Raw genomic sequence first — 13,377 nt, forward strand, 5'->3', positions numbered from 1 at the left:
TTCCAAAGAAGTGATCCTTTTCATAACACTGATGATTTGGTATTCATGTTAAAAAAGACACTCAAAGTACCCATTCTATATTAATAAGATTTAAAAATATTAAATTAAGATGAAAATATTTGGAAGGGCTCTTATATTCACAATCTAAACCTTACTATTTGAAAAAAATAAATTTACATCTACTAGCACAAATTTTTAACATGCATATCAAAATAATATTTCAATTTCTTCATGAAAGTCCTTTGTGAAATAGGGCATGAAAATACCAATATTTGCCTGTGAAAATGAATTGAGCTGATACAAATGTAATACAAAGAGAAAACTTTCAGCTTCCTGCCATCTGGGCTTTGCTATTTGTTATGTATAATTTTGAAACAACTAGTACATTGTTTGGTTAGATTCACTTCTATCTCCTGATTGGTCAGATGACGATATATATTTTAATCCAAAAATATTAATAATAATCCTTTGTATATTTTGAGCTCTATCAGGTTATAGAAAAATGACATTTGGCCCTAACGGCATTGAGAAAGACTAATAGTAGGTCTTTAGAAACTCAGTGATAACAATTAAAACAAACAATTGTCCACTTTTTCCATGTATTGGAAAGTAAATTATCACCTACCTGTCGTGTAAGGAAAAGCAGATCTTCGTTCACTTCCTCTTTGCTGAAAAGGCTTAAGTTTTACCTAATACTGTAGGTTTTTTCAATGTTTTTATACCAGCTTTTGAGGTAGAAGTATACCTCATTCTGTGATTAAAATCTAGCCCACATGTTGAGCAGGAAAAAAAAACAAGGCCACATAATCATATATTACCTTTTTCAATATGCATCCTTTTTGATTCATGTCCCATATCATGACCAGCCAAATCTCCCTCTTTGGGCCCAGGGAGTACGTTTGGTGATAAACCCATCAGCATCTGGTTCATGGACAATCCATTCTGATGGACAGCTGTGAAGCCCAAAACAAAAGAAAAAAAGACAAAAACACCATAACACACAATATTCAAACAAATTATTTAAACTCAATTGGACTCAAAAATAAATAAAATATAATGGTCTAACTTAATGTTTTAATCTATCTCTAAGAACTCTGAGAATTGAGAACTATGAAAATGTTTAAAGCAGAAAAATATTAGAATTGAAAACATTCTGTCTTGTTTTTATTTCACAGTGAATATATATATTTTTATATATCTAGAATACTTCTGAATGGCCTTACCACTACAACCACTAAAAGCTATTAACTTTTAACTTTAAGGTGCTAATGTAATTTCAATATTCATATCCTATTCTAGTCAATAAAACATAAGGTTTCAGACACCAAAGTATTTCTTTAAAAATTGGGTTTGAACTCAGACTTGAAAATACAAGTCCCCAATTGATATCTATTGAATGGTTGAATGAATAAAAACTATAATTGCTTTCCTGAACTATTAACAGTAACATGTCACTATTGAAATAATAAAGTAGATGACAAAACACCCTTATGATTTTCAAAATCCAGTCAATAAATTTCCTACTAAATTGCCCATGAAAATCTTAGTTTTGTGTATAAAACTGGATGAGAACTCATTCCATAAAAACTTTCCTTCTCTAGAAAAAAGAGATTTTTTTGAAAATACCATAAGAATATATTAGGAATTATCATTTGGAAATCACCATAGCAATAACTGTGTGAGGGAAGTGTCTTCAACAGATGATTCTAGAGGAGTGGAATGGAAGTCTGATGAAAAATATAATACTTATATAGTCTTAATATATCTCCTCACAAGACTTATTATTACAACTTATTATTTACAAAGGTTTAAAAAAAGAGTAACATTACAGTACAGAAGTCTGGTAGTCACCACCTTAACCAAGAGATAGTTATGACAAGTATTGGAGGAATATCATGTCTCTTGGAACAATGTACTGAGAAAGACACATGATCATGCCTCTGTGATTCCTGCCAAAAATTCATAATTCAAGGAACGTTTAATCATGAGAAAACAAAAACATCCAATCTGAAGGAAATTCTACAAAATAAATGACCTATATTCTTCAAAAAATGATTGTCAAGATACTGAAAGACAAAAAAAAAAAAAAAAAAAAAACCAAAGAACTGTTCCAGATTAAAAGAGACTAAAGGAATATGACAAGTAATTTCAATATGTGATCCTGGATTGGCTTTTGGACCAGTAAGGAAAAATCTTTTGCTATTAAAAACATTAGAAGAAAAAAATAAAAAATTATATTAGTAGGAAAGTTGGTGTAACTTGAAAAAGATTTATAGTTTAGACAATATACTATCATAATTTTAATTTCCTGATTTTGATCATTGTTTTGTGATTGAATAAGAGAAATTCCTTGTTTTGAGAAGACAAACAATGACGTATTTGAGGTGAAGGAACATGGTGTCTGTGTCATCATGCCTCCGGACATTAACGTGCCATTATGCCTTAATCAAGATAGCTTTTTCAGAGACATTGTTGACTTGGTGCATCTGACTGATGAGTGTGAAAGGATTCTTTGTATTATTTTTTAAATGTCTATGCCAGTCTAATTTGCAAAAAAAAAAATTAAAATACGCATATGCATGAACATGTATTTACGTGTGTGTGTGTGTGTGTGTGCATGAATTTGTGTGCAAGTGTATGTATTTCCACTTGGACAATTATGGTAGTCCAAATATGCAAAAATTTCTCCTTTGTTCTATCAAGAATAAAAAAGACACAATGATTAATTTAAAACATGAATGTATGACAAAATTCTTTCAAATTGTTCCCTATCTGCCCATAATTTCGATTTAAGTGTTGTGAAAAAAAATTTTACTTTCTCTAGAAGGACAGTGTCTTTTCAATGATGACATCTTATAAAAGCATTAAAAATGAAACCAGTATGCATCATGAAATTTCTGGTTCTAGTGTCAGCATGGCCTATAAGTTTTACAGAAAATATTTTATATGAAAGATGGTTTGAGGTAGTGGGAGCCAAGATTTGCCAGCCCCAGAAAATGTCATTGGTTTGGGAATGGTTATAATCACTTTTACTAATACACAGCTATATTCATCTCTTACAAAATTAGGAAAATATGTTTTAGACAGGCCAAACATAGAATTATGTTGAACTATATAACTTTCAATAATTAACTATTTTTAAAAATAATTGTATACAATTTAATCAACCTACTATTTATTATCTACCTCAATAGCATTCATCCTGAGGATTCTTGCTTTATGCAAATAAATAAGAATAAATAAATAAATTTCTGCTTAATGACTTATAAATATACTTTCTAGCAAATGTTTTTCCTATTATAAAAATATTCTCAACAACCAAATAACTTCAGCCAGTTATGTGTAATTAGATGAAGTTTATATCACAAACACGATTTCCTAAAATAAAGTAAATCCTGGAAAGGATACAATGATATTGATTTTGTCAACCAACACAATCACTGCTAATATGTTATATTGGAAAAACAATATTAGATTCTCGACACAAAATACAGATACAAAATAACCAGTTAATTGAATCGCATTTTTAAGTTTACTCTTCATTTTCTTGGTTAAATATCTGAAAATGTGATCACGAAATAAAAGAGCCCCTACAATTTAGAATTTAACAACAATAATATCTGACAACAATATGCATTACTGATGTACTAATTCAAATTCTAAAACTCAAGCAATTTAAAATTCTTCAATCCACTGACTATAAGAATGACGAAGACATTCTTTTTAAAGTCAATTGCTATGAATTTCATTTTTTAAATTCCTCTTTGTGGCTATGTTTGTCAATGCAATGGTGAATTTTGAAAATTGATAAATTTCAAAACCTAGCAAAGGGTGGGACTGAAGAATGAAGTTGAGTAATCCCCAAATCATATCCTTAGCCACTAGATAACTGTTGAGTTGGAGGTGTTTACTTCAGAAACTAATCTAGAAGCTTACTCTCTGTTTCATAGCTCAGACCTTTATGTGTGGCATCAAAGAGAGGGAGTTTATATCAGAACCTTTTAATGTAGCACCATACCTCATGATACTGCAAACTGGGAAACATAATTTTGAGAGATGGCTATTGCTACAGAGCTTCAGAACATGATACATCTGAGATCTATTTGGAATGAGGGCATTTTGATTAGAAAAGCCAGCTGCACCTAATAAAGTTTAAAATGGTGACAAGTAAAAGTATGAGACCTACGGATTCTGTCCGAGGAGCTCTCAGTCCTTGCTGGGGAGCTGGACACGCTGCTGCTCCGATGGGATGATGGGTGGCTGCCAGGCCTCCGGCCCTCCTCCAGAGAGGGGGCAGGTGAAGGGCTGTCTGGGACACGCTCCTGTGGCACCACGGGAAGGAATTGGGGGAGAAAAGAGGTAAATACATGGGAACGTTACTTAATGTTGATTTTTGTTCATGCAGTACTGTAGAAATGTAAAGGAAATAGATTCATCTTTCACTGGCATTTTAACCCTTTATCTTGAGCAAAGCCAAAGTAGGGAAAGACTAGTTAGGAAACAAGTTCTACAGGCAAGCAATAACAGCAAATGTGGATCCCCTCTCTGGATAAAAAGGGAGGTCAGCAAAGAAGACCCTTTTAGAACCCATTAGAACAACAACAAAATAACAGAACAAAGCAGGTATCAAGTCCAGACAACTATCAATTTAAAGAATTCTCTATGTTCTATTGCTGTAGCAAGTGTGTAAGGATCATTTAGCACACAAATTATCAATGTGACAGACCATAATAAAAACACTAGAGGAGTTATTAACAGCTTTTTCATCATGGCCCTGCTCTGGACACACCTGGATGGTCACATTTTAAGGCGTCATAGAAATCGATTATTATTTAACATTGGAATAATTTTTTTGATCCTAATAATTTTCAGACTACCTGTTTCTCTCAGCTACAACCCAGTATTATGTATTAGAGGAAATTCATGAAATATATATTAGTTGTATCCTGGGGAAAGTTGGTATCATGTTTCCTAATTCTATTGTATTAACAATTAGGTCCCATCCCTGTCTTTCCCGCTAAGTTCTGAACCTTCCCCATTAGACTAATGTGCAAATATATTGTATAACTGTCTCCAATGAGCTATTATAAATGGAGTTACAGATTAAGAAATAAGATACTCCACTTATTAACATTTTCTTCTTTGAGCAACATGATATTTATGCCCTCAGATAGCAAGGCACATAGGCCTTGAAGAACTGTCTTTTCAATAATTAATAAATATTTGAAAGGTTAGAAGTAAACTACATGATATGGAATAAATCAATAGTTCTTTATTTGGGTACAAAAATGCAAATTTTGAAAGAGCAGACTTTAAGAAATTTAAAAGAAAAAAGTTCTAAAATGTAATTGACTTGTAGGAGGTCAATCGACCATTGAGAATGAGGGTCTGTAGTACCTCCTGTCGGTCTCAGGGGTTCTATTAGTCCCGTGATGGTTCCCAATCTTGCTTTGCATTAGAATCACCTGGGAAATTTGTAACATTCCTGTGCCTGGGCTTCCTTCCCAGAGATTCTGTCTTGCTGAGTATGAGGGGTTGAATCATGTCTCCAGAAAAAATGAAGTCCTGATCCCCAGTACCTGTGAATGTGAACTTCATTTGGACAAAGGGTCTTGGCAGCTGAAATTAGTTACAATGAGGTCCTACTGGAGTAGAGTGGGCTTTTAATCCAACATGACTGGTGCCCTTACAAGAGACATTGTGAAGATATGAGAGAAAATGTCACGTATAGAGGTAGAGATTAGAATTACACAGCTGCCAGGCAAGAATGCCAAGGATGACCAGGCACCACCAGAAGTGATGGAGAGGTAAGCAAGGGTTCTACCTGGGAGCTCAGAGGGAGCATGACACTGCCGACATCTTGATTTCAGACTTCCAGTCTCTACAAATGTGAGTAGACACATTTGGGTAGCTTCAAACCACTCAGTTTATGATACTTTGTTACAACAGTCCCATGCACTGAATCAGAAATGGAGCCTAGACTTCACTTTTTAGGACTCCAGGTGATTTTAATGTGTGTCCAAAATTGAGCACCACTTGTCTCACACCCATTTAATTTTTCAATCCTGAACACTGTTGATAAACATCTTCCACAGATATGTGGAGACTTAATTTGGGAAAAGCATGACAAATAAAATGAAAATAAGCAGAAAAATGACCAAGCCTTCTGCAAAATCCATGCACGAACCAGTTTCCCATTATATATTCCATGGAATAAAAAAAGGCCCATAAGAAAGTTCATGACAGAAGATTTGCAAGATCAATCAATACTGTAACCAAAACAAAGGAAAAAAAAAACCTAAATTCTTCCAAAAGTTGCAATGCATATTAGAATCTTATTGTAAAGATAATTTTTTGTATTTTAGGAGCTTTTGGACTGGTCTAAAATGTGTGGATTGGTTTCTGTAAAAGACAATTAAAACCTCCCAAAGGAGAGATGTATTATCAATATTGTACCAAATAACACTCGCCCTTTACCTTAATTGATCATAGGTTAAGAATTAAGTGCTCTATTTTCTGCAAACAGCAACACAGACTGGTATGTAGGTAAATGTAAGCATCACACAATATATTTTCCTACCCAAGTCATGTGGGGTTACATTTGAAAGACTAAAAATAAGCAAATGAGGGAGAGAGAGAGATGGGGCAGAAAACAGGGAAAGAGGGAGACACACATCCTCCAGAGCTAAAATTTACTGTTAGATTGTTCAGGGAAGTTTACGACATGTCATGCATTTCCTATACTAAGGGATACTAAAGAAAGATGGTATCCAACTGCACAATTTGGAGATTAAATATTTTGCAATTGATGTCTCAAATAACACACAAACATGAACATATTATCAGTTATTTTTCCAAACTAAATAAATCAAAGGAGGTATACTTTAAAAAAAAAAGACTTTATTTATTTATTTGAGAATAAGAGAGAATAAAAGAATAAGAGAGAAAGAGAACGAGCAGGGCATGGGACAGAGAAAGAAGCAGACTCCCCACTGAGCAAGGAGACCACCAGGAGACTCCATCCCAGAACCCTGAGATCATGACCTGAGTTGAAGGCAGACACTTAACCAAATGAGCCACCCAGGCTCCCCAAAGAAGATAAACTTCTAAATGATATGAGTTCTTTAGTCCACCTGCTTACAAATGACCTAAGTTTCTAAGAAACAAACACATATGATTTAAAAGAATAGAGACTTCACATCTGGATGTTGATGTTACTTCCAATCTTTTCATCATAATTTTAAAAGCAGCTGATATTACAAATCCTTTTTCTTGACATTCACACCTACCCTAAATTATGAAGCAAACCATGCATTTATTATGTGTTCAGTTTGATGAGTTGTCAAGATCTAGAACATTCCTATAACTCCAGAAAGACTTCTCCTGTCCCTTTCCAGTCAATTCCTCTCGATTCCTATAAGCAACCACTTTCTGACTTCTATCACCATAAAATAGACTTGCTGGTTCTAGAATTTCATAAAAATGAAACCATATAGTACATATTTGTGTCTGACTTCTTCACAGCAACAAACCTTTTTTGAGATTCATCCAAGTTATTTCATGTGCCATTAGTTTATTTTTTTCTACTGTTGAATATATTCAACTGCACAGATATCCCACAATTTGTTAATCCTCTCACCGCTCCCAAAATGCCAATTAGGTCATGTACTTAACTACTTGAAACAACACTGTGCTTAATGCGTCTTTCGAGTAGCAGCTCAGATAGGTCTTGGAAGAGGTGTTCTTAATCCTTTACATATAATACTATATAGAATTCAGTATACTGTATAGAATTTACTATATAGAATTCTTATATAGTCTGTGTATATGTATTAATAATTTATGCTAATGTTAATGGCATAAATGACCAGAGAAAAACTCTAAGGAGTCTAACCTTGATTTCTAAAAATTTTAATAAAAAGGCAAATGAGTCTAAACTTGGAAGGTAATCCCTAATACGTCTGGTTCTCAACACTTGGATTACACAAAACTACATGGTAAGTATTTGAAAAAGAAAGCTCTATACTTTTAATTGACAAAAAAACAGTTTTCTAGCTTAACCATTCTATTTTCTTGAAAAAGTCACTGATATCAAGGTTTATTCATTATTACATTTTAATATTTGTCATAATAGTTATGTAAGTGATCATATATGCAGTGGCACACGTTTGGAGGCACAGAGACAAAGTGAGATCTTGAAATAAATCAATCCCTCTGAAGTTATTTTGCAAGTCTTGAGTTTCCTGTCGTAACAGACTTCTTACTGGTGCTAATGGAAAGCATGAGAAACTGATTTTTTTCCTGAGATATTTAACTCATAAAATACTTAAATATTTAATGTGTAAAATTCTAGCAACAATGATTATGCCATTAAAAACAATTAGTTGTTTTATTTTCCACAGAAGTATAAAAATTATTTCATTAGACTATATGTTTAACTGTCAAAGCTTTCCTTAATGATTCTTTTCATTCATGCATTATTTACTTAATCATTTATACATTCAAAATACTCTAAAACATCATATAATAAACCAGGTAAAAAAATAAACTAGATTTAAATCTAATACATCTTAAAGGCATAATTTAAGGCTTAGAAAATGTAGATGAAAGTGTATTTAATTTAGCTTTAGCTTATTTTTAATTTAATTATAACTGTCTAAGAACAAAGGATAAAAAGACAATACTTAATACTTTCATTTAAAGAAAATATTTTAATTTATGCAAATTTTTATTATTTAAAAGCTAAGTATTCAATTGAAACTTTCTATAAATTGAGACACAACATATTCAGTCATTTCACTTAATGTATAATTTCAATCTTTGGAACATGATGTATTGTTCTTTGAAGAATTTCATTAAAGTAAAATCCACTGAGCAAGTAAGATTTGAATACATTGTTGCACAATAAATTAATTTATTTCAACAGCTTAATTCTTTTATCATATTTATATGCTTGCCTTTCCAGAGTATGCTATAAGATGGAGAATAATGGAGACAGTAAAGAATTGCTTAGGAGAGAATCTCATAATTATTACTGAAACAAAATAGATAATGAGTTTTATTCAGACATAATAAGAAAGAAGCAGTTCAATGTCTATAGGGAAACTATGTAAACTGGATTTATCATTTCATTTGTGTAATACCCTTTAACCTCCAAGATGGGCCTGAAGTAGGACAAAGAGGAAGAATATTTAATTTAATACTTCAACACACTGCTTTATAGTCCTGCATCATAACTCCACCAATCAATAAAACACAATCCTTTGCAATGTTCCATCTTTATAAAACCAGCCACAATAATAAATGAAAATTTAAGAGGAATACCCTCTCACAAAAAAAAAAAAAAAGGTCATACTAATAAACTAATGGTAGCAGGATAACAATAAAGAAAAGGCTACATTTATTGCCTCTGGGCAGAACAAGAAGCATTAGTCTCTAAGATAATTCAGAATCAAAGGTGGCATTCAAAATAATGTATTCCAAAATTTTAAAATAAAAAGTATAAAATGTTTAGTATTACACATGTGCAGTTGAATATTTAAAAATTATATTGTCTCCTCTCCTCACAAAATGCATTATATTTTATTAACTTAAAATATTTTCTTAGTGTAAGATCAAATGATTACAACCCCAATCACAATGGATTTCTCTGAAGAATTATTTTACCTAGCTTTACTTTATGTTGCTCTCTTTCTAATTATCTGGATTTTCATAAGTTTATCGAGTCTGAGATTCCCTGACTGAATATGTTGTAGGACTGGGGAGAAGATATTTCTAACATTAAATGTTATCTTGATATAACTGTTAACTTACAAAATTGAAGTTGACTAATACTTTATATAACCCAAACTCCAGAGCTTTAAGACAACTCACACTTAAATTCATTTATTCAAAGCATATTTACTGAACCATCTAATCTGTACCAGTGTCTTGGGCTCTGGTTATATGTAACTAAACAGAACTGATGGAAATCCTTTCCCTCATGGAGCATCTATCATAAACTAGGAAATGTTAGCAGAGTTCAGAAACATATATGTACACTGATTAAGCATGACATCTAAATTCCCTTGTTCTGGTGAAAATTATCAGAGAAAACAAATAGTAGAAATAGGTTTCTGGACCCAGGAAAGTGTTAACAAGGAATTTTGGAAGACATAGTAAATGATGCTAATATACTTGCATCTGTAGAGAACCAGGCAGGACACCATCAAAACTCCATGACTCAAAGTTCTAAAGCGAGGCTTCAAGGAATATTTACATAGCTCTTTTTATTTGTTTTGGTGATGATACACAAGAAATACTTAATGTTGCTGAATGTGAAACTGGTAGGACCCACGAATATAATCATAAACAACTTAGTTTTATTCTCCGGCTGTCTCTTCAAACTTATTCAGTGGAGGTAGGGGACTATATTTTTTCCTGTATCTGTATGAAAATTCAGGTAGCCTCATAATTTCAGATTACTGTTTGTTAATATAAAGTCTTACAGTTAGTTTAAACAGCATACGGTCTTGGCTCAGGGACATAATGCATCCCTATGTAAGAATAAATACTAGCAACCTAATGAAAATATAGGACTTCCTCCTTTCCCACACTCAAGGAAGGGGGCGCAGAGGGAGGAGAGGAAGGAGAAAAAGCTAAGTTCTGTCTTGGTCAACACTGCTATTTCTTAAGTGGCGTCATTCTCTCTGTGCATGGCAAATGTTTAACGCCAAATTTTTATCTAGTTATGGCACTGTATATGTTCTTACAGGCTATAACCACACCGAACTGGCCATATGCAGTTCCTTAAGGGTGTAATTTATCTCTATGTTCCTCTGTACCCTGAATGTCCTACATAGTTAAATCTGGATACTTGATTCAAGTTGAGCTTGGGGCAAGACCGCCTCGTAGATGGTTCTACATGCCCCATGCTGTCTCCTTGGTTGCATTTTATGATGCTGGCTCACACTGATGATCATGGCCTAGACTCTACTTCCTTAGGACTGGCAATTTGGTGACATTCTATATATATCATTCCTTATTCGTTTGTTTGTTTTTTGTTTTTGTTTTGTTTTGTTTTGTTTTGGCTAGACGATTTATATAAACAGAAAGTTCCCCTACTGAATTAATGATTATTCTGAGGAACAGTTTGTATGGGAAACCCAGGAAAATGCAGGATTCCACCCTTTAATGCATCCTTTGTTTAAACATTTATTTGTCCTTTAAAAAGTCAATTCCCCAGATTTCAAAGGTGAACTATGAGTTTGTTAATTAGTATTATTAACAACATATGGGTTTAAATAAATGTGTTTTTGGGGTGCCTCTGTGGCTCAGTTGTTTAGCATCTGCCTTTGGCTCAAGTCATGATCCCAGGGTCCTGGGAGTCCTGCATCCAGCTCCCTGCTCAGCAAGAAGCCAGCTTCTCCCTCTCCCACGCCCCCTGCTTGTGTTCCCTCTCTCTCTGTGTCTCTCTCTGTCAAATAATAAATAAAATCTTAAAAAAATAAATAAATGTGATTTGTTTAAGTACATTGATGCAGGTATACTTAGCAGTGGTTATATTTTAACACTTTCTTTTTCTTGTGAGCATCCTCTTCATATTTAATATTAACACCCAAATAAACATTAAGAGAATATACTTGTTTTTTCTAAATCCAAGTAAAAACTATACAAAGTCAACTTTTCTGTGAAAAATGTCTAAAAGTCATGCATACATCTAGAGTTATTTATGATTGCCCCAAAATAAGCTATTCTGTACCTAAAAACAAACATAAGGGACATGACATTGCTCTAGGATTTTCATGTACTCTGAGAATCAGGTCACTCCAGTTCTAGTTTTCATAATATTTAAACATTTTAAACTTCATGCACATAAAGTCCTATTTACTGAATAGTACTTTAAGGACCTACTTTGAAGAGAAGTATTAGGGAATGGAAATTTATACATTGTATTTCTTTTTTTTTTTTTTTTTAAAGATTTTATTTATTTATTTGACAGAGATCACAAGTAGGCAGAGAGGCAGGCAGAGAGAGAGAGGAAGGGAAGCAGGCTCCCTGCTGAGCAGAGAGCCTGATGCGGGGCTCGATCCCAGGATCCTGGGATCATGACCTGAGCCGAAGGCAGCGGCTTTAACCCACTGAGCCACCCAGGCGCCCCTATACATTGTATTTCATTTTTTTCAATGTTTAATTCTTTAAATGAGATTGTCCTAAGGTGTCTCTGTCTCTGTCTCTGTCTCTGTCTCTCTCGCACACACACACACAAGAGGTTGGTGGAGAAGACTAACAAATTTAAGTCATATTCCTTGTTCTCAGGAATCCCTATAATGTGGCAAGAAAGAAAGATGTTTATCAAGAATGTGGAGTAATTTGAATATTGCCAATTTTCTCAAAAACAATTCTATATTAACCCTGAAAAGAATGAAATCTGGAAAAAATGCATTTAAAAATCTGCTTTGTATACCATTGCATTACAACCGCCCCCCCCATGCAAACTGCAGTGCTTTTCTTAGGTGAAGAGGGCTGAAAAAGAAAAAAAAAAGTTCTTCTTTATGATTTTGACTCTATTTCAGAAGCTTGACACAAATTCCTTATAAGATTCTAGAACCTATTTAAACAGATGTTTGTGAATATTTGGGGAGAAGATAATGTCAGTGTACAAAAACTTCTAATGATGTTATTTATAAACACTAATTCAATCAGTCAACAACCTGATGAGGTAGGAATGTCACTAACCCACTGTGACAAAGATATTAAGTAACTTGTCTGAGGTCACCATCACAAAGAGGTGGTAGAACTGGACTATCAACCCAAGAATCTTTCCTCCATAACCTATGTTTTAAACCACTAAAATATTCTGCCTTTCTTTTTTAATTTTATTTTTTTTTCAACAAGAACTATTTTTTCTAAGTCCTTATGATATCAGTGTGAATTTATTAAATAAAATGTGAGAAAAATATTGATTCATTCAGGGAGATTTGGGGTTACTTGATGAATGATACCTAAAGAGAATCAATTAGTAGAACATTTCAGCCTATTAGGAATTCTCTAATGACAAGAAGAATTGATCTCTTGATTTATACTGTTTATTTTCCTCAATGATTTAAGGTAGTACAAGTAATACATCCTTTTACAATTTGGAAATGATACAAAGATTGTATAAATAGCTAATATGATAGTTTAGAATGTCAAGACTCAAAAGTATCTGAAGAATAGCCTCCAGTTATAGAATAGATAACTCACAGAAACAAAAGACACAGCATTGGGAATATAGTCAATGATACTGTAGCAGTGTTGCATGGTGACATATGGTAGCTACACTCGTGGTGATTATAGCATAGAGTATAGAGAAGTTGAATCACCATGTTGTACTGAAACTAATATAACATTGTGTGT

General features: G+C 33.3%; 1 protein-coding gene across 1 annotated transcript in view; it reads right to left on the minus strand.

Annotated features, from left to right (window-relative positions):
- Positions 1-13,377, minus strand: part of LOC111147074 (dachshund family transcription factor 1) — a 422,181-nt gene that overhangs the window by 107,931 nt on the left and 300,873 nt on the right. Inside the window, exons 5-6 of the mRNA XM_022502954.1 lie at positions 4,187-4,322; positions 819-953 (exon numbers count right to left, since the gene is read on the minus strand). Of these exons, the coding sequence (XP_022358662.1) occupies positions 819-953; positions 4,187-4,322 (271 nt within the window). The remainder of the gene's footprint in view (positions 1-818; positions 954-4,186; positions 4,323-13,377) is intronic.

This window comes from Enhydra lutris, unplaced genomic scaffold (assembly GCF_002288905.1).
Source record: "Enhydra lutris kenyoni isolate GAN:26980312 unplaced genomic scaffold, ASM228890v2 scaffoldscaffold15, whole genome shotgun sequence".
Taxonomy (NCBI): domain Eukaryota; kingdom Metazoa; phylum Chordata; class Mammalia; order Carnivora; family Mustelidae; genus Enhydra; species Enhydra lutris.